Below are 20,457 nucleotides of genomic sequence, written 5' to 3'. Positions count from 1 at the left end.
ATGATCATTCAGTTGATTGCATTCTTCAGACTCACTCACATTTCACATTTCAAATATTGGTGAAAGTTTTGGGATGTAATTAATCAGAATCAGTCAATCTATTTCGTGGTGGACCTACACTGATACAATAATACCTGGAATTGGAATATAACACCTAAAAAATAAGGGAGAAATTGACTGGTTCAAACTATCTGCTGTCATATTTTAGTTCAACTACTGGATAGCTTACTACAATATCTGCTGTCATATTTAAGCCCGGAACCTATGTCACTCGCTTTGTTCCCGCACGAGTTTATTTTAGCGACACCAAAGTTTGTTTGTAGATTTCTCTGCGCATATTTTTCAGAGACTCAACTCAAACTAAACTCGTTTGTGTATTAATCTATCTTGGCATAAATTAAAGTAAGTATGCTAGACAGTCAGCTAGCTGAATGGCGTTATAGCTTTCAAACCTTTGCAAGCTTTGTATCCGGTGAACACGTTTGTTTGGAGACACTAGCTATATGTGTGTTGTGAAACGAAATTCCAAACAGTCACTACAGTACCAACCAACGTCAACGACATGTGATATTTCCTTTCATTTGAGGTCTAGGTCAAGATGTCAGAATCTGGTCACAGTCAACCTGGTATGTATGGACAAGGAAGGAGAAGAAGGCGACGTCGGGACAGGGATGGACCCCCAGGACAAAACCTATCCGGACCCAGTCGCGACAGAGAATATGTCCCAAGAGAACGCAGGGTACGGCTGACGTATCTTTTTAAATTATGCATTGCGGTACACTCATATTGTTTACTAAAGGCAACAGTATTATCTGTTAATTACTGAAGGATGGTAGTGAGGAGGCTCCAGGACCACACCTGCAGAAGACTCCCATCATTCTGGCAAAACCTCCTGGAGAAAGGGTATGCCAGTCATTCAGGACAGCCCAGTCACTGAGCTAATACATATGGTTCTCGATCTCTACATATGGAGTTGTCCATAGTCAAATTGATATACATTGGTAATAATTAGGCCTACCTTATGATCAGATTATTCTCTGACTCCCCCCACCGCCAGTCTAAACCAACTCAGAGTGTCCCTATCAGTGGGGTGCCAGCCATGGAGAAACCGATCGTACTCTTCAAAGCCAGAGACGACGGAGGGAAGCCGGGTACTCCTCCAGAGGTGAACCCGCTAGCCTCCAGCTCAGGGCCCTCCAAGCTTGAGAGGGAGGGACAGCGGCCAACCCAGCCTGTGTACCAGATCCAAAACAGAGGCATGGCTGCTGCAGCTGCTGCATCAAGCAGCACTGTGGACCGTGAGTCAACAAACCCCAGTTTCCCAAAGGTCTAGGGCTTCAGGTGCACTTACTAACTATTAAAAACCAACCAAGCTATACCCTTCCATTGTTTTTAGGAACCTCCAGATTTGTAATGAGTAATCTTTCTGGATGAACGTATGCTGCACAGCCGGGCCCTTCAGCATTTAAAAAATGATAATCATGCAACATAGAACAGTGACCCATTTGAGCATTGATCGTTGATCACGAACAGTTATGTGTAGCCTACGACTTTACAGCGGTGATTGGCCAGACCAAACTCCTTCCTCCGGAAAAGATGAAACACAGCATCAAGCTGGTAGACGATCAGATGAACTGGTGTGACAGTGCTATGGAGGTGAGTGAGTCATCAGATTAAGTGGCATATCTGCACTGATAAGGTGAGGGGTGCTTATGTGCCACTGGATCGGAATTAATCTTGGATTATTGGGAGAATAAGTAGATGTATTCTCTACATTTATTACATGTTTAGGAGTATTTAATGTCAAATGTACTTTGCATGTGTACATTTAATACATAATAAATATATTTAGGCAGATGTTTCACATATTCCACTATGATCAGAGATAATGTTCACTGTTGTGGTACAGTATCTTAGGGACCAGACAGATATGCTGGTAGTGGGAGTCATTGGCTTGCAGGGAACAGGAAAATCCACCATCATGTCTCTCCTGTCAGCCAACACACCTGAGGAAGACCAAAGGTCTGTTGAACATGAACAGTCTATTTTGCTGTGCTCTATAAGAACATGTGAATCATATGATAAATCAAAACATAACATGAATAAGATAAGACAGGATAAATAGATATAAAGGTTCTCGGTGGCAGAGCTGGACTGTTGTGTGTTAGTCTAGTGAGTTTGTTCCACCTGCAGCTCATTGTGTGTGTGTGTCTGTGTTGTGTGTAGAGGGTATGTGTTCAGAGCCCAATCTCAGGAAATCAAAGAGAGAGGAGGGAACCAGAGCACTGGGATTGACTTCTTCATAACCCAGGAGAGAGTCATCTTCCTGGACACACAGGTCAGATTTAGGTATTACTGAAGAATGGACAATATCCATCTTTTTACATGTTAGCCATGGTTTTAACTGAGCTTCACTTTCTTTTGTAACCTTCAGCCCATCCTCAGCCCTTCTATCCTGGATCATCTGATCAACAACGATCGCAAGTTGCCTCCAGAGTACAACCTCCCTCACACATACGTCGAGATGCAGGTAAGGAGTTGCTCAGCAGGGGGCAGTAAGCATCAAGTAAAATCTTCTTGACTTTGACCATGGCCAGGAACGTGTAACAAAATGTGACTTTCCATTTCTGAGAGTATGAATCCTTGATCCTGACAAAAAGTGTTTTTGTACATGTGTGGTACGTCAAACTAATTTTCCAACCTGTTTTCTCTGACAGTCTCTTCAGATCACTGCCTTCCTGTTCACCATCTGCCATGTGGTCGTCGTTGTTCAAGACTGGTTTACTGACATCAACCTTTACAAGTAACTGCAGATGAGCAATAGCCTGCCAAAGGAAATGACTGTTCCATATTTTAAATAATTGAGGTGAATAATGGTCATGTGAAGAAGGGATTCAAGGCCAGGTAGGGAGAATTAACTTTATAGCACCAACAAAATGTGCTCCTGCTGACCATGCTGTAAAGTAAGAATGCTTTCAGAATCAGAAAGGGTTATTCGCCATGAAAGTTTGCACAGACAAGGAATTTACTTTGACAGGAAGGTGCATACATCCAACATATAGGAATCTTAAATAAGTAGTGTACAAGTCTAACTAATACTGAAGGTACAACATTTAACTAATACTAAGGGGCTAAAGTATGTAAAGAATTTAGAATAAAATAACATATAAAATAGCTATGATATAGAAATACAAATAGGGCAATATAGTGCAAATATGGCAAGGTGTCATTGTGCAGATAGTGTCAAAGTCAGTGTGAGTCCTTGGCCTTGTTGAAGAACAAGAAAGACATGTTAATAGATGATCTAAATGCCACCTGTCATCATTTAAAGTGACTCAGATTAATCACAAATAAATGTCAGCTGTTCCAGTAAGATTTTCCAGAAATGTTCTTAGTTGCATCTCAGAGCAAAAGCCATGGTCTGCAGAGAGCTTTCAAAGCATCAGAGGGATCTCATTGTTGAAAGATATAAGTCAGGAGAAGGGTATAAAAGAATTTCCAAAGCATTACATTTACATTTTGTCATTTAGCAGACGCTCTTATCCAGAGCGACTTACAGTAAGTACAGGGACATTCCCCCGAGGCAAGTAGGGTGAAGTGCCTTGCCCAAGGACACAATGTCATTTGGCATGGCCAGGAATCGAACTGGCAACCTTCAGATTACTAGCCCGATTCCCTAACCGCTCAGCCACCTGACTCCCATTACATATACCATGGAACACAGTGAAGACAGTCATAATCAAGTGGAGAACATATGGCACAACAGAGACATTACCAAGAACTGGATGTCCCTCCAAAATTGATGAAAAGACAAGGAGAAAACTGGTCAGGGAGGCAAGACGGAAGCTTTTACTTTCGAAGAAAAACATCCAAGCCCGGCTGAAGTTTGCAAAATCAACATCAAGTCTCCCAAAAGCATGTGGGAAAAGGTGTTATGGTCTGATGAAACCAAGGTTGAACTTTTTTGCCATAATTCCAAAAGGTATGTTTGGCGCAAAAACAACACTGCACATCACCCAAAGACCACCATACCCACAGTGAAGCATGGTGGTGGCATCATCAGCAGGAATCAGTAGGTGGCATCATCAGCAGGAACCGGGGCCTTAATAAGGGTGGAGGGAATTATGAACAGTTCCAAATACCAGGACATTTTGGCACAAAACCTTCAGGTTTCTGTTGCTGAAGATGAAGAGGAAGTTCACCTTTCAGCACGACAATGACCCAAAGCACACATCCAAATCCACCAAAGCATGGCTTCACCAGAAGAAGATTAACTTTTTGGAATGGCCCAGCCAGAGCCCAGACCTGAATCCAATTGAACATCTGTGGGATGATCTGAAGGGCTGTGCACAGGAGATGTCCTCGCAATCTGACTGATTTGGAGCGCTTTTGCAAAGAAGAGTGGGAAAATATTGCCAAGTCAAGATGTGCCATGCTAATAGACTCCTACCCCAAAAGACTGTGGGCCTCATGTACGTACATTTGCAAACGTAGCGTTATTAGCGCCATGGCCAACCCGCAGATTGCGCACGAAACCTGCAGGTCATCGGGTAATCAGTGCCTTTCTCCGCCCACTATACCGTACATTGCAAGCATTTAAACGCGCAATTGAATGGACCTCCTTATCTCTTTCTATCATGGATCAGCCACCAAAGTCAAAACAGCGATGACTGTTTGAAGTGATCCTGATGCCAATATTTGTAATGTAGCGAGGAGTTTAACAACTGCAGGAAAGGAATGTGAACGCTGAGTCGGAGATTCGATGTAATCTTTGATTTCTTCCAGTGACTGTAATATTGCATGGCTGCTTAATCTGTAACGCGTAATGATTTCGTGTTCACTCAACTCAAAAAGTGTGACGCTTGTGGCAAAAATCCTTTGGCCTATGTCTTGATCTTGCTCGCGTTACGGCTGCCATTTCACCAGGAGGCATATGCGCATCCTGGTTTACGCCTGCTTTTAACAGGCGGAGAATTGTCATCGCAAAATAGAGGTGCGCTTTCACAGGCGGTTTACGCATCCCCTCCCATCTCTTTATGGGAAACTCCCACTTTCCCCTTGACCCTCCCTTGAATGCATATGCATGACATGGAAAAACGCAATTTGCCATTTTCAGTTCCCGCGACAGGCAGTCTGCGCTTTTACCTCAGTGCGGCATGTTTGTACATATCTCGCCATGCTTTTACGCGCAAATTGCAAAACAAATACGCCTGAAGTGGGCGCAAAAGCGTTAGTACATGAGGCCCTGAGTTCTGTAATACAATCAAAAGGTGCTTCAACAAAGTATTAGTTTAAGGGTGTGCACACTTATGCAACCAGGTTATTGTTTTTTGTTTTTCTCAAAGATTTCAGTTTGTTTTTCAATTGAATTGTTCAAATTATAGGTCACATTAAAGGTGGAAAAAGTTCTGACATTATTTATCTTTGCGTCATTTTTTTACATCACAAAAAACTGGCATTTTAACAGGGTGTGTAGACTTTTTATATACACATATTATATATATATATAATACATGTTTTACCCCTTTTGCATTTGCACAATCATTTGCAGTTACAAAATCAGCAGCGGATCAAAATTTACCTCACCATATATACACTAATACTGTATAATATGGGAAAATGTGTCCAAACTTTTGACTGGTGCTGTTTGTATATATATATGTGTATGTATATATATACACATATATACACACACACTAATACACACTAATATAATATACCGTATTTTCCGGACTATAAGGCGCACTTAAAAGCCTTTAATTTTCTCAAACGACAGTCGATTATGGATTAATTCTGGTTGTGCTTACTGACCTCGAAGCGATTTTGTGTGGTACACGGCGCTGTCAAAATGTTTTAGTACGACTTTGGTAAACTACAAAGCCGCACCGCTTGCAGAATTACGGCTACCGTAGTCAGGAGCGTCGCGGAGTAATACATACTGTGCTTCACCATAATATATATATATTTTTCGCTTAATGCGCCTTATAGTCCGGTGCGCTTTATATATGAAAAAAGATCGAAAATAGACCATTCATTGACAGTGCACCTTATAATCCAGTGCGCCCTATAGTGCAGAAAATACGGTATATGATGTCAGGTAACTCGATGTGCTGTACCAGATGTTGTGAGTGTGTGTGCGCTAGTGTGTTGTAATCATGTTGTTTTGTGTGCTGCTCTGAGCAGGTTCCTTCAGACTGCAGAGATGTTAAAACCTTCCACACCATCAGCAAACCACGACAGCACGAGTGCTTCCGGAAGCGACGAAGGATCTGAATACTACCCCCACATAGGTGACACACACACACATATACACACACACAATGCATGAAGGACCGCACAGAATACTTGTTTTACTCTTTTTTTTTTTTTTAGTTTTCCTGCAGAATAAATCTCGACGAGACGAGTTCTGTCCCCTGAACCTGAAGAAGATGCACATGACGGTGGACAAGCTGATGGCCCACTCCCACCTCAAATACAAAGGTTAGACACCTAACCACGCTCATATCCAGAACCAATCAAATGGACGGGCATTTGGTTTCCACAGGGGGCATTTTCTTTGTATATGGCTCTAACATAATGGGGGGGAGGGCTACAGCATTCCAATCAGAATAAGCTTTATTCGCCATTTGAGTTTTACACAAACAAGAAATTCACTGTGGCAGGAAGGTTCATACGATAAAGACGTAAGAAAAAGTAGAAAATGTACAACAGTCTAAATAATTCTAAACGCAGTCTACAACTAGCCTGGTCCTAGACTCTCGTACATTTCATTTGTACAGAGAGTCTGGGCTCGCTCCATTGACAAGTGTTAACTTCCTTGAAGGCGGGTACTCTGTTGAAGTTTAAAACTATTGGATCTGCCATAACCAATCGCTAGCGTTTGCCTTAGCCAACTCCTTCACCACTAACGGAGCTAGCTGGAAAATCAAACTTTTCCTGAACACTGTGGGGAGGAGGGCCACAACATCATGGCCACCAACAAAACTCAGCAAAGATTGTTCTTGCTCCGGCTTTAACTTCTGGATATTCGGCAGCGTTGCCACAACGAACCGAATGGCTTTGCTTACATCTTTCTCCGCCGCCATTACGGAACTACAACTCAAACTAGCGCACAACATTGTCATCGTTCTCAGCCACTCCCTCTGTTCGCTGATTGGACCTGTTAAAATTTGATCTGAGAAATCCGACTAATGTACCGAAAGCCCAGATGGAGTACATAAGCTAAATTAAAATTGAGCGTACATAAAATTGAGCGTACGTTGAAGTACATAGGAGGGCAGAGCCCTATGGGGTCTACAACCCCAATTCCAGAAAAGTTGGGACGTAAAAAAAAAAAAACGGAATACAATGATTTACAAATCTCCTAAACCCATTATGTTATTCACAATAGAACATATAAAACATGTCTATTGTTTAAACTGATGAAATGTACAATTCTAAGGAAAAAATAAGGTAATTTTGAATTTGATGGCAGCAACACGTCTCAAAAAAGTTAGGACAAGGCCATGTTTACCACTGTGTAGCGTCCCCTCTTCTTTTAACAACAGTCTGTATCTGTCTGGGAACGGAGACCAGATGCTGGAGTTATGGGAGAGGAATGTTGTCCCTTTTGTGTCTGATACAGGATTCTTGCTGCTCAATGGTCCTCGGTCTTCTTAGTCATATTTTTAGTTTCATGATCCACCAAATGTTTTTAACTGGTGAAAGGTCTGGACTGCAGGCAGGGCAGTTCAGCACCCAGACTCTTCTATTATGAAGCCATGCAGTTGTAACAGATGCAGGATGTGGTTTAACATCGTCTTCCTGAAATATGCAAGGCCTTCTCTGAAAAATATGTTGCCTGGATGCAAGCAAATGTTGCTCTAAAACCTGTATATACCTTTCAGCATTGATGTTGCCTTTCCAGATGTACAAGCGGACCATTCTGTAGGCACTAATGCACCCCCATACCATGCAGGCTTTTGAACTGAGCACTGATAACAAGCCGATTGGTCCCTCTCCTCTTTAGTCCCGAGGACGCAGTGTCCGAGGTTTACAAAAAGAATGTCAAATTTCAATTTGTTTGACCACAGAACCGTTTTGCCACTTTGCCTCAGTCCATTTCAAATGAGCCCAGAGAAGATGAGGGAGTCAGGTGGCTGAGCGGTTAAAGAATCGGGCTAGTAATCAGAAGGTCGCTGGTTCGATTCCCGGCCGTGCAAAATGACGTTGTGTCCTTGGGCAAGGCACTTCACCCTACTTGCCTCGGGGGAATGTCCCTGTAATTACTGTAAGTCGCTCTGGACAAGAGCGTCTGCTAAATGTAAATGGAATGTAAATGAAAGCTGTTGTTGAACCATTTTTCGGGGAGTCAGGTGGCTGAGCGGTTAGAGAATCGGGCTAGTAACCAGAAGGTCGCTGGTTCGACTCCCGGCCATGCCACATGACGTTGTGTCCTTGGGCAAGGCACTTCACCCTACTTGCCTCGGGGGAATGTCCCTGTACTTACTGTAAGTCGCTCTGGATAAGAGCGTCTGCTAAATGACTAAATGTAAATGTAAATGTAGAAGATGGCAGTGTTTCTGGATCATGTTCACATGTGGCTTCTTCTTTGCATGATAGAGCTTTAACCTGCATTTGTGGATGGCACAGCAAACTATGTTCACAGACAATGAGTTCTGGAGGTGTTTCTGAGCCCCTGCAATGATTTCCATTACGGAATCATGCCTGTTTTTTATGCAGTGCCGCCTGAGTGCCTGAAGATCACAGCCATGCAGAATTTATTTTCCCCCATGTCCCTTACAGATAGAGATTTCTCCAGATTCTCAGAATAATTGTATTATATTATTTACTGTTGATGATGATATATTCAAAGTCTTTGCAATTTTACGTTGAGAAACATTATTCTGAAATGGTTCCACAATATGTAGATGCAAGTTTTCGCAGATTGGTGAACCTATGCTCATCTTTACTTCTGAGAGACTGCCTCTCTAATATACTTTTTTTTATACCCAATCATGTTACTGGACCTGTTTGCAATTAACCTAGTTAGTTGCAAAATGTTCCTCCAGCTGTTTTATTTTTAGTAATACTTACTTTTTATTTCCCCCGTCCCAACTTTGAGACGTGTTGCTGCCATCAAATTCAAAATTACCGATTTTTTTCCTGAAAATTGTACATTTCATCAGTTTAAACATTTGACATGTATATGTTCTATTTTGAATAACAGAATGGGTTTATGTAAATAGAGATATGTAAATAATTTGTTTTCTGTTTTTTTTATTACATTTTACACAACGTCCCAACTTTTCTGGAATTGGGGTTGCAAATATTTGTAATACTATACAACATAAAATATTCAATAAGATAAAATTAAGAAAATATATAGTGCAATAGTGCATTTGGGAGCTGAACACCATGCAAAATACAATGGTTTCCAGAGTTATCCGATTAATTATAAAAGTTGTGGCCGCCATTATAGGCAGCGCTCGTATCGGCCACTATAATAATAGTTTGGCTATTTAAAAATGGCGGGTTTGAGCAGGATGTCCTCGATGAAGAGGTTCCAAAAGGTACAAAGTAGTAGGTACCACATTTGCCTGATGGAAAACTACAAAAAGCTAGTCCAGTCTAGCTGGTACCCTGCAGTGGAAAAGCACCATTAGTATGGATGCACTTTGACAGATGGCAAAGAACTCTATACTCTGTCTGTCACACGCATACAGCAATAAAGATTTCACAGTTTTCCATTGGAAGGCTTAGTGTTCTGTGGGTCAATCTAGGTCTGTTTGGTTGCAGGCACATTGTCCATGCTGGACTGTAACATCTTTCCTGGCCTGGGGAGGGATTACCTGGAGACTGAGGTCAACCTGTTCCTGCTCCCCCTGCAAGAGAACGAGGGGGATGATTCCCTGACGAAAACAGGTTGGAGCAGGGGTGCATAATTAAAATTCAAAGAGGTCCATTGACTAACATCTTCTCCCCCCAAAATGTCCAAACCATTAAAATGTCTAACGTTCTTGATGATTTGGGGTGTAATTCATTTATATGTAGGCCCTACAGCTATTGAACAAAGTACTGACACATGCTGCTGGAAGGATAAAGGCATATTTGTCTGTCCACTCCTCTTTTAAAAGCTTTTGCTCACGCCATAGTCATGGCTGAAGGGCCGTCCACATTGTACTTGAGAACTATAACTTTTGGATAACTGTGATAAGTATAATTATAAAGTTAAAATTTACAGTTGGGCTATCATCTACCCTACAATGTTGTCATGTTCCTTGCTTGCCTGCTGATCTGTGTGTTTGTTTTAGGATCCGGGGCTCCCCCCCTCTTCTCCCTACTCCCAGGTTATCGAGGACACCCTGCCTTCTCCTCACTGGTCTCCAAGCTCCGCAGCCAAATACTTGCCATGTCTCGCTCTCAGCTCTCACACACCATTCTCACTGAGAAGAATTGGTAAGGACAGGCAGGGGTGATACAATGTGTTTACACTGCATTTACTAAAATAATTACAATATATGTGCAAGTACAATAAGTACAATTGTGCAAGATTTGAATCCCTCAAGATTGGCACTTTCTTCTCCAAAAAGACAAGTTGTAATGTGACTAATAGTCTGTACATTTACAAAAGATAATCTATCCGATGAAATTACGTGTCACTGGAACGTGTGGAAGTAAGGCTGTTGTGGTTGCAGGTTTCACTATGCTGCTCGTATCTGGGATGGGGTGAAGAAGTCATCTGCTCTTTCAGAGTACAGCCGCCTGCTCTCCTAGCACCACATTTGCATTAGGCTGGAAGCAACGAGAGGCCAAGAGAGGAGAAAGTAGCCTTCTTACAAAGTCCATGTGTCTAAAAACGTTTGTGACGTTTGTATCCTTGGGACTAATGATGTTTGTGCTGTCCTTCAGTCCTTGTGTTGTGAGTGCCCAGCTGTCTGGAAATAGAAACAAAATGCAGATGTCTACCTGGTTACAAAAATCCAGTACAAGATTGGATGATATGTGTCAACCTAAGGAGAAAGTCTGGCTTCACAGCTGTGCTTGAGGCAGACTTGTTTGTAATAGTAACTTGACTTAGAGATTGAATAATATGTGATTTATACAATTGACTGCATAGTGGAAATGCAGTTCTAGTCCCCGCCCCCCCCCCCCCCTCCTCAAAATAAAACGGAATTGCTTTCACAATGCTGTGAGTTTTTAAGGCCTCATTAGGAAAACTGAGTGTCTCTTTTCTAATTATTTTCAAGAATGGACCTTTCAAGAACTTTCAGAGGGAGCTCCAAATAGTTAGTTACAGCTTATTACATTAATTCTAATGGTGGATTTGGAATAGTGTTTTTGGTTTTTGAGGAAAAGTTTAATCACTATTAAGGTTGCCGATGCCCTGGCCCTTCATGTACCAGGAATGATTATGTACTCTATGGGGTGTTTGCTATGTTTATATTAGTTTGTCTTTTTTTGTGCTATGTAATGCTGTAAAATAGTCTAATAATTCTCGACATGATAACTGACTGAGGAGACAAAATTTGCACGAACATTGTTCCAGTCGCTATATCCATGCCTTAAGAAACCCACCAAGGAGGCTAAAGTGGTAGGAATAGTGCCCATGTGCGTGATGCCAATGCTGTGGTAGGCTACATTCATGCAAATGATTATGTAGCCTTCATTTGTCTGCTGTTTCCTATGTTATAAATTGCTTAAGTTATGTTGATCAAAATGTACTATATTGGTTCTCTGATTACTTATCTTACTACCACAAACATAACAGAAGTCCTTACATGCACAATGGTTGAGCCAGTTGTCATAAGTGTAGGCCTAATTCACCATACAACACTTGCATGTACATTTGCAATGTGCAGGCAGTTTTGACAGTAAACACATTAATTTATGTAATAAAATTCACTGATCTGAAGATAGTATGTACTGATGTCTCATTTCAGTTGATTGTGGCCTGTGTTATATGTCCTATCTGCCTAGGCTAGGCCTATATCAATTTCACAGAAATTAGTTAAGTTTCTTTTCTCGTTTAATTTTGTGTTGACCCCACAATAAACCACTCCCAGAAAACACCTTTAAATGCTTCAACTCAACCCGCCCAGCCTCAGTCGGACTTTCATAGAGTAACCAATTTGCATCACAATGCATTTCGTCGTACTTTTCGTTGGATGTGCGCTGTTTTCCACAGGTAAGTCTCAAATACACTATAGCCTATCCTAGACTGTTATAATACAGTTTCAGCTAAAATATATTAGACTTATTACGGCAGATTTATCCTAAGGTTTTGGTTATGTGATTTCCAAATAAAAGTAGCCTAATCCAACTACAATCATTGATGCAAGCCTTCTGTTTTGTATTCTCATTATAACAGGTCTATTGTCAATTTATTTGCTGTTTCTAATAACCGAAATAACCTGTTCTGATACACCCATATTTTAGCCTTCACACTCAACTGTTACGAGTGCGTACCCGGGGCATCGGGATCATGCGTGGATACGCAGAAGACATGTCCCAGTTCCACTCAATGTGCAGCAATGAGGGTCACATCTTACGCGGGTCAGATATTTGAATGCGAAACTCTTTTAATTTTATTATGATGTAGCCTATATTGGATACGGGTTATTGGCCAAATGGTTTTCATTACAGACATAATGAAATCCTGTTTTGAATGACTGTAATTGTTTTCCATAACTATCAAGGAGAGTCAAAAATCGTAGATATGACGGCGAAGAGCTGTGCTGCACCTGCTGAGTGCCTGACAGGGTCAATTAACTTCGGAATCTCAAGGACATTGCTAAATAGCAAGTGCTGCGCCACGGACCTCTGCAACTCTCAGACTGTCCCAGGTTAGTCTTTACGTGTAAACCAATATTATTTTCATTACATTAAATCTATATGATGTATTATTTATTATTATATGATTTTTTATAAATACTCCTTATAGGCCAATTTGTATTAAATATTTTATGATTATTATTGTGTAAACCAGTATTATTATGATTGTTATATTGCATCACCTACATGATAAACCGTCTTCATCTAAATTGGAATCTGACATTCTATTGACGAATTCAAGTCAAGGAGAAAAAGATTGTCATGTAACCGTGCAATACGAGAACTTTCCACCGGTTATACAATGTCTACAGCCATAGGCGCCGATATACTTGTATGTTCGTGTCTGTCGCTGTCCATTTACTAAGGTTCTGAAATGCAAATTTTAAGCACCAACGGAGAAAAACATAAATCGGCGCCTATGTCTATAGAATATGGTAACTTCAGTGCTTCTTTTTTTTCTGCTCCACAGAATCCACCAGTGGTACCCCAAATGGGAAACAGTGCTACAAATGCAACGGCAAGGATTGCCTCAACACTCTAAACTGCCTGGGGGACGAGAATAGCTGTATCTCCACTATAAGTAATGTTTCACATGATTGGTTCTATATTATTCCCAAAGATTTTTGATTCCACTCATGGCAGTGCTTGTTGTTCTGTATATCAAATGATGTTCGCATCTTTGTCTGTACACAGCACAGGTGTGTGTAAACCGAGGGAATAACAGTGCTTCTTCTTGTGCTTGTAGCTGAGGACTCAGGCCAGAAGGTTTCCTTGAAGGGATGTGCCAGCAAGAGCTTGTGTACAGGGTCCATGTCAGCTCAACTGCCAGGCATGAGCTTCAAGCTGGACTGCTGTGAAGGCAACCTGTGCAACGACGCGCGGAGCCTCGCCGCGAGCCTGCTGCTCCTGGTGGCCCCCCTGCTCTCTGTCGCCCTCTTCCACTGAGAAGCACAGTCCAATGATGATTCACCTCATCCAACCATCTTTCTCTGCTGCTTTCCTCTGTGCTCACAATCTGCTCATCCTCTGCCCTGTAACACCCCTCCCCATCATGATCGCATCCCTTTGCCATCTTTGTTTTGTGTCTTTTACTTAATGTGGTGTCGAGGGGATATTTCTTTGTGTGTTTTACAGAACTCGATCTGGTCATCATGTCTTGTTCTCCACACCCATCTTTGGAATGCACAACACACCCCAGCCTCCTCTCTCTCTCCGCCCTTCCCCAATAACCCGACTAGCCACAAAAAGTGTTCTATACTGAAGCAATCTGAACACGCACTGTATCTAGATCTTCATTTTGTAACTATGTAGAGTAGTTAAACAATGACAATGAGAATGTTTTGTTCAATCATACATTTCAAAATAGAACCACATATTCCCAGAGCTTGAAATACAATGTTTGTCCTCAAACTCTTATAATTAAACACATTTGTTCTAACCCTGACCCCTTTATCAGTCACAGCAACAAACAACAGTGTCATGTTCAGAATCAGATTCAACAATACTACTGTATAGTCTGAAGCTCCCATGGCATGTTTTGAAAATCTACAATTGGCATCTATTTGACTTTAACATGAGCCCTCTGTTAACAAACACTTTTTATAAACAAAAAGAAGTTATACTTCGTAAATGAGCAAACAGGGCATTAAGGGTTTCCAAAAGGCAGAGTAGAGGTAACAGGCAATGGGTCATGGACAGGCAAACAGGTATGTAAGGATAATCCACAAGAAGAGTCAAAGAATACAGGCAAGAGATCTAAGCATGTAAAGTGGTAATATGATTAACACAATGCTTGGTTAGAACTAAGATAGGATAAGACTTTGCAAGTGCAGGGAAAGTGGGTTCACAGGTAATATTATTCAAACTTAATTGGTGCCCAGGCTTGGCTTAGTATAAGCATATGTTTGAAACGTGTTATAATTTTGGGTTGATATGCTTGTGTGGTGTTCTATGTCAGTGCTGGATAGAGAAAAACTGGTTTGAACGCGATCTTCTAACACTGTGTCACTGATGACACAATGACATACTTTAGGTGCAACTGAAACTCAGGCCAGCAGCGTTTTTCTGTGGTCCTCTAAAGAAACAACATGATGCCAATGACAACAAACCAGGAGTTATAGTTTACAAACTTGACAGGTTTGTCAGGACAAAAGTCTTGGCAAATTGTGCAAAAGGCAGATACCTCAACGAAGCTATTGGATAACCAATTCAGTAACATAGTAAAATTACAAATAATATTCAGAAGAGGCATAAAAACCCTATATCATTTTTAGTACTGACGTTGTAAGCTTAAACACCAGTCCTTAGTTACAGTTTTTTTTAAATGCTTACACAATTTTTTTTTTACAGTTTTTTCCGATTGCTTAGACACAAAAATTTCATATAACACAAAGTTAGTGAAATCTGACACTCAAGGAGCAAAACAGAAGCCCAGACCTGCACAACTATAAGCACATTCTCATCCTCACACTATTTGCAAAATACTACACACAGTGTTTTGCAAATCACTAAACACACTTTTCTACATTAGACACAGAAATGGAAGATTATGTCACTTCATTGCCTTTTTTAGACACTGCCTTGTAAAATGCCACACGTGAACATATGGATCAAACACGGGCGTCAGGTGTACAAGCACTAAAGTGCTAAACTGTAAACATACCAATCAGGTGTAAGCACTAGAAAAAGGCAACAGGTCAGTGTACCTGTCCTCATAAAAATTGGAAGGCAATGTTGCAGGAAGAGGAAGAGGGAGAGTGAGGATGAGAGGGAGAGCCCATGGAGGAAGAGTGGTAGGGAAAGGGAGAGGTAGACCTGAGGCCGTGGAAGAATAGGGCCAAATTTACAGTATCTAATGAAATTCGAACAACATTGGTTGACCATATTGTGAACCATGGGGCAACATTGAGAAAGGCTGGACAAAGACTTCAGCCCAACCTCAGCAGATATACTGTTGCAACAGTAATTTGGACATTTCGACAAGAGCACAGATTACAGTTTTTCACAATTGTTAACACACGTTTCTCAAAACAATAACAGCTTTCTCAAAACTGCACACACAAAACTGAAAACCTCACACACAAAATGCTAAACCTGACACTCCCTTTGCAAGATGACTCTTTGCCATCAAATCTCTTACCTGTTCACAAAATGCAACTTGTGTTCTCATTTGGTACACACAGCCATATTTTCAAATGACACACACATACCATTCATAACAGTACACACAATAAGCATTTGCTGCACACTACCAAGCATTCACAGCACACAGTAGTGCAAAATTGAAAACACAATTCTAGAAATGGAACACACCATACGAATGACTCTGGGGAATGAGCCATTTCAACTTTTGTAAAATGTCTCAGTGTAGGACTAATTTTTTCAAACATAAAACAGCACACATATGCGGCAAAATAAGTTTTATTTCTGAACAGTACAGTACTGTCAACGGGCCTGCTCAACCCATTGCAGCACACAAAGTGATGTTCCCATCACGCTGGCCGGGGACCTCAACAATGGCGCGCTGGCCAATGACATTTCTGCCCTGGCGCCTCCTCTTCACCAGGTTGAATCCAACCTCATCAATGAATATGTATTCATATAGCTCATTAGCTGTGTCATGCTCCTGGATCCGTTGGAACAGACAGCATGGTAATGCAAGTTATAGTATGGACACAGATGGGTCAACACAGTGGGCTACAGTGAGACACTGTAGAAAAGGAACTATTGGATTACAGGTACAATACATGCATGTGTCAGTGCTGAATGTATGGGACTTACAAGCACAAACTCTTGCCGTAACTCTTTGATGTGGTCTGTGTTTCAGTCGAATAGGACCCTGTACACTTGTTTCATCCGCATGGCATTCCTGGGGCATTCCATTCCCCCATGTTTCTGAATGTGGCATGGTCAGCCAGGATCCTGGTTTGTATCTGTCGGAGTGTGATAGTGTTGTTTTCACAAACCATTTTCACAATGTCAGTCTCCTGTTCGGCTGTGAAAGTGCATGTTCTTCCTCCACGGTGTGGTTCTCTTTCAGTCCTGCAAAATACAAATACAGTGAGCACACTGTATTCTATTGATATGCAGTATTTCAGTACACAAGGCAAATATAATTCATACCTGTTCTCCATTCTAAAGGTTCTAATGATGGCAGCAACTGTGAAGCGGCTGAGATTTTGTTGGACCCTCTGGCCAGCCTCCCTCATGCTCAAACCACGGTGGCCCGAATCTCATTAGAGATCACCGTTCTCTTTCTTCTTTCTCCTCCTCCTCCTTCTTCTTCTCCTCTTCCTCCTCATCCTCCTTTTTCTTGTCGTCCTCCTCTTCCACCTCCTTATCCTCCTCCTCCTCCTTGTCATCCTGTCCCTCCTCTTCCTTGTCCTCTTCCTTGTCCTCATCTTCCTCCTCTCACTCTTACCCCTCTCCTTCTCTGGTTGTTGATATGTTCTAAGAGGCTCAAGGCCCTTTTTATGCTGCAGTCCTGATCGCAAATTGCTCACCAGACCTGAGTGTTTAGAGATTTGAATGTGTGTTGTAGGTTGATGCTTTGAGACTTTACTTGAGAAGTGTGTGCAACAACTGAACATTGTGTGTAGTGTTTTGACAACAGGAAAGTCAGAGTCTAATGCAGATAAGGGAGTGTGAAGTAGTGCCAAATTGTGTTGAGCAATTGGTACATGAATTTAAGGTTGTGAAAATTGTGCCAAGTTTTTGCTTTTTGTGTGTTAACAATTGTGAAAAACTGTAAAACTACTATTCTCTACTGTCTACAGTACAGTAAAATGTAGCCTACTATATGCACTACATCAGTACTTTGTACACATTCACGGCAGTCCATGATTGAAACAATGTACTGTATTTCATTTGTTGAATACTTTCATTTGTCTCCACAAATGTATTTGCTGTGTTTACAGTATGTAGCCTACTATACAGTTTTCAATTTGAAATATGTTCAGATTTTCTGCACAAAACACAACCTTTACGTAAACAATGTGGAGAAATACAGTATTTTCAGCAGTGTGCAGTACTAGTCTTGTGTGTTGTGTTTGGTCAACATATTCATGTACTTGTACGTACTCTAATGGAACAATATCTCTGACAAAATCAAGCAGGTTATATCATTAGAAAATAATACTTGGTGTAAAAGTGTTTTCAATTTTGCACTACAGTGTGTAACTGGTTCAAACAGTCCAATTTTATGAACCATGTGTGTGGCATACGGTGACAGAAATGGGTTTTTATACATGATTGGATAGTTTTGAACAAAGTGTTTCATTTTGGAGGTGTCCTGCTACTTGTGTGTCTAGTTGTGTGAATCGTGTGTTGTGTTTTGACAAAGTGAGCCCTGTTCAAAATTGTGCTTAAGCAATTGGAAAAAACTGTAATCAGAACTTTTGAGGAAAGTTCTTCAGACTTCACCTTTACCACAAGAGTACAAGGTAGAGAATTATGAGAGGGATATTTGTGTCATGTTTGTTTGTTTTAATGTTGTGTTCACTGAAATCTTGATTCTCGTAACTACTCCTTCTTCCTGAAAGATAACCACGTAATTCTTGGTATCTAAACAAAGCTATCATAATAATACAATCATTCAACTATATTTTGTAACTGTACCAAGATGTCCAGAACAATCTTATGAACCACCCAGAGACCAGTTCACTTTGGTAGGTGTGAAGGAAGGAGGGGGGAGTTGAGAACCCAGTTTCCCCCAATCAACGTCTGACCCCAGACAGGTCCTCCCTCTAACTCTGAACTGTATAAAACTCTGAGATGACAATCAATCTCTGACTCCAGCGAAACCAACCATGGCATGAACGCCATCAGGATTGGCGTTCCAAAGGACGTCGCCAAGCTTCTCTTGAGATTCAACATTATAGTGATTGCCACACTTTCTGGACAATTCTACAGAAGAACCAAAAACAAAATTCTAATTGCGACCTGACTGAGATCCCGCAGACTCAGTCACATGACCCTGCAGCGCAGCCACGCTTTGACTTCAGATTCTTCAAATGGGCCTTGAACGCGAACTGCCCTCAACCTCATTGATCAACCCTGATCAAACATAACTATGGATAACGCTCTTTCCTCCCCGACATGGCATTGGCGTGAGCTCTGTTTATGATTTGTAAGGATGTAATCATTGACTGTACAATTTCTGTCTTTCTTGAAGTTAGACCATTTCATTCTGTTCATTGAAACCAATCTCTCATATCAAATTCATAATCTAACTTGTTCATACGATCCATAAATACCTTACTTGAATAAATTCATTGTAAAGATATTTTGACTTGTGCATGCTCACTAATGTTACGATTGGCTCTACACTTCAAATTAATTCCTAAAAATGAGACTGATTATTACATATTACTAAACATAGGATCCCTTAATGTCCTAAAACCAATATTAGGGTGGTGCCCCGAGACTTTATTAATGGATTGAGTATTTCTATCTTAACACGAGCAAACCTCGCTACAGGAGATAGGAGCTTTTACAACACCAGGACCAGAGATTCAGCTGATATTGTGTTTCAACCAGGGTTGATGTTGTAAATAAACAATAAGGTCCCACAATTGACAGTGCATGTGAAAACACAAACCAAGCCATGAAGTCCATGAAATTGTCTGTAGACCTTCAAGACAGGATTGTATTGAGGCGCAGATCTGGGGAAGGTTCAGGAAAAAATGTCTGCAGCATTGTGCTCATCCCAATGAGCACAGTGGCCTCCATCATCCGTAAATGGAAGAAGTTTGGAACCACCAGGACTCTTCCTAGAGTTGACCGCCCGGCCAATCTGAGCGATCAGGGGAGACGGGCCTTTGTCAGGGAGGTGACCAAGAGACCAGAGATGGTTACTCTGAAAGAGGTCCAGCGTTGCTCTGTGAAGTGAGGAGAACCTTCCAGAAGGACAACCATCTCTGCAGCACTCCACATCAGGCCTGTATGGTAGAGTGGCCAGACGGAAGCCACTCCTCAGTAAATGGCACATGTCGGCTCGCCTAGAGTTTGGCGAAAGGCACCGGAAAGGCCTCTCAGACCATGAGAAACTAAATTCTCTGGTCTGATGAAACAGCGATTGAACTCTTTGGCCTGAATGCCAAGCTTCATGTCTGGAGGAAACCAGGCACCGCTCATCACCTGGCCAATAACATTCGTACAGGGAAGCATGGTGGTGGCAGCTTCATGCTGTGGGGATGGTTTTCAGCGGCAGGAACTGGGAGACTAGTCAGGATCGAGGGAAAGATGAATGCTGAAATGTACAGAGACATCCTTGATAACCTGCTTCAGAGCGCTCTGGACCTCAGACTGGGGCGAAGGTTCATCTTCAGGACGACCCTAAGCACACAGCCAAGATAATAAAGGAGTGGCTTCGGGACACTCTGTGAATGTCCTCGAGTGGCCCAGCCAGAGCCCAGACTTGAACCCGATTGAACATCTCTGGAGAGATCTAAAAATGGCTGTTTACCGACGCTCCCCATCCAACCTGATGGAGCTTGAGAGGTCCTGCAAAGAACGGGAGAAATTGGCCAAAAATAGGCGTGCCAAGCTTGTAGCATCATACTCAACAAGACTTGAGGCTGTAATTGGTGCCAAAGGTGCTTCCACAAAGTATTGAGCAAAGGCTGTGAATACTTATGTACATGT

At 41.6% G+C, this 20,457-nt stretch overlaps 2 protein-coding genes across 2 annotated transcripts; both read left to right on the top strand.

Annotated features, from left to right (window-relative positions):
* Positions 1-331: 331 nt before the first annotated feature.
* On the top strand, positions 332-11,876 carry smg9 (SMG9 nonsense mediated mRNA decay factor). The gene is made up of 14 exons (XM_067237886.1): positions 332-402; positions 587-739; positions 829-903; positions 1,058-1,298; positions 1,559-1,656; positions 1,910-2,022; positions 2,227-2,338; positions 2,435-2,530; positions 2,718-2,803; positions 6,184-6,290; positions 6,373-6,480; positions 9,778-9,903; positions 10,293-10,437; positions 10,677-11,876. Exons 2-14 carry the CDS (start codon positions 599-601, stop codon positions 10,753-10,755), a joined length of 1,527 nt encoding a protein of 508 aa, XP_067093987.1. The 5' UTR covers positions 332-402; positions 587-598; the 3' UTR covers positions 10,756-11,876.
* A 179-nt stretch (positions 11,877-12,055) lies between these two features.
* Positions 12,056-14,251, top strand: LOC136944731 (urokinase plasminogen activator surface receptor-like). Its single transcript, XM_067238613.1, has 5 exons — positions 12,056-12,166; positions 12,418-12,534; positions 12,678-12,824; positions 13,283-13,393; positions 13,559-14,251. Exons 1-5 carry the CDS (start codon positions 12,121-12,123, stop codon positions 13,756-13,758), a joined length of 621 nt encoding a protein of 206 aa, XP_067094714.1. The 5' UTR covers positions 12,056-12,120; the 3' UTR covers positions 13,759-14,251.
* Positions 14,252-20,457: the final 6,206 nt, after the last annotated feature.

Source organism: Osmerus mordax, chromosome 6, assembly GCF_038355195.1.
Source record: "Osmerus mordax isolate fOsmMor3 chromosome 6, fOsmMor3.pri, whole genome shotgun sequence".
Classification (NCBI taxonomy): Eukaryota; Metazoa; Chordata; class Actinopteri; order Osmeriformes; family Osmeridae; genus Osmerus; species Osmerus mordax.
Note: the sequence above shows the minus strand (reverse complement) of the source record. Positions and strands in the feature narration are given on the sequence as shown.

What these genes read in the sequence shown, in the direction of transcription:
- smg9 (XM_067237886.1), top strand. Translation starts at nt 599, where the DNA reads ATGTCAGAATCTGGTCACAGTCAACCTGGTATGTATGGACAAGGAAGG. An exon ending in ATCAAGCAGCACTGTGGACC is followed by an intron (nt 1,299 to 1,558) that starts GTGAGTCAACAA and finishes ACGACTTTACAG; the next exon opens with CGGTGATTGGCCAGACCAAA. An exon ending in GGTGTGACAGTGCTATGGAG is followed by an intron (nt 1,657 to 1,909) that starts GTGAGTGAGTCA and finishes GTTGTGGTACAG; the next exon opens with TATCTTAGGGACCAGACAGA.
- LOC136944731 (XM_067238613.1), top strand. Translation starts at nt 12,121, where the DNA reads ATGCATTTCGTCGTACTTTTCGTTGGATGTGCGCTGTTTTCCACAG. An exon ending in GAGGGTCACATCTTACGCGG is followed by an intron (nt 12,535 to 12,677) that starts GTCAGATATTTG and finishes ATAACTATCAAG; the next exon opens with GAGAGTCAAAAATCGTAGAT. An exon ending in TAGCTGTATCTCCACTATAA is followed by an intron (nt 13,394 to 13,558) that starts GTAATGTTTCAC and finishes TTGTGCTTGTAG; the next exon opens with CTGAGGACTCAGGCCAGAAG.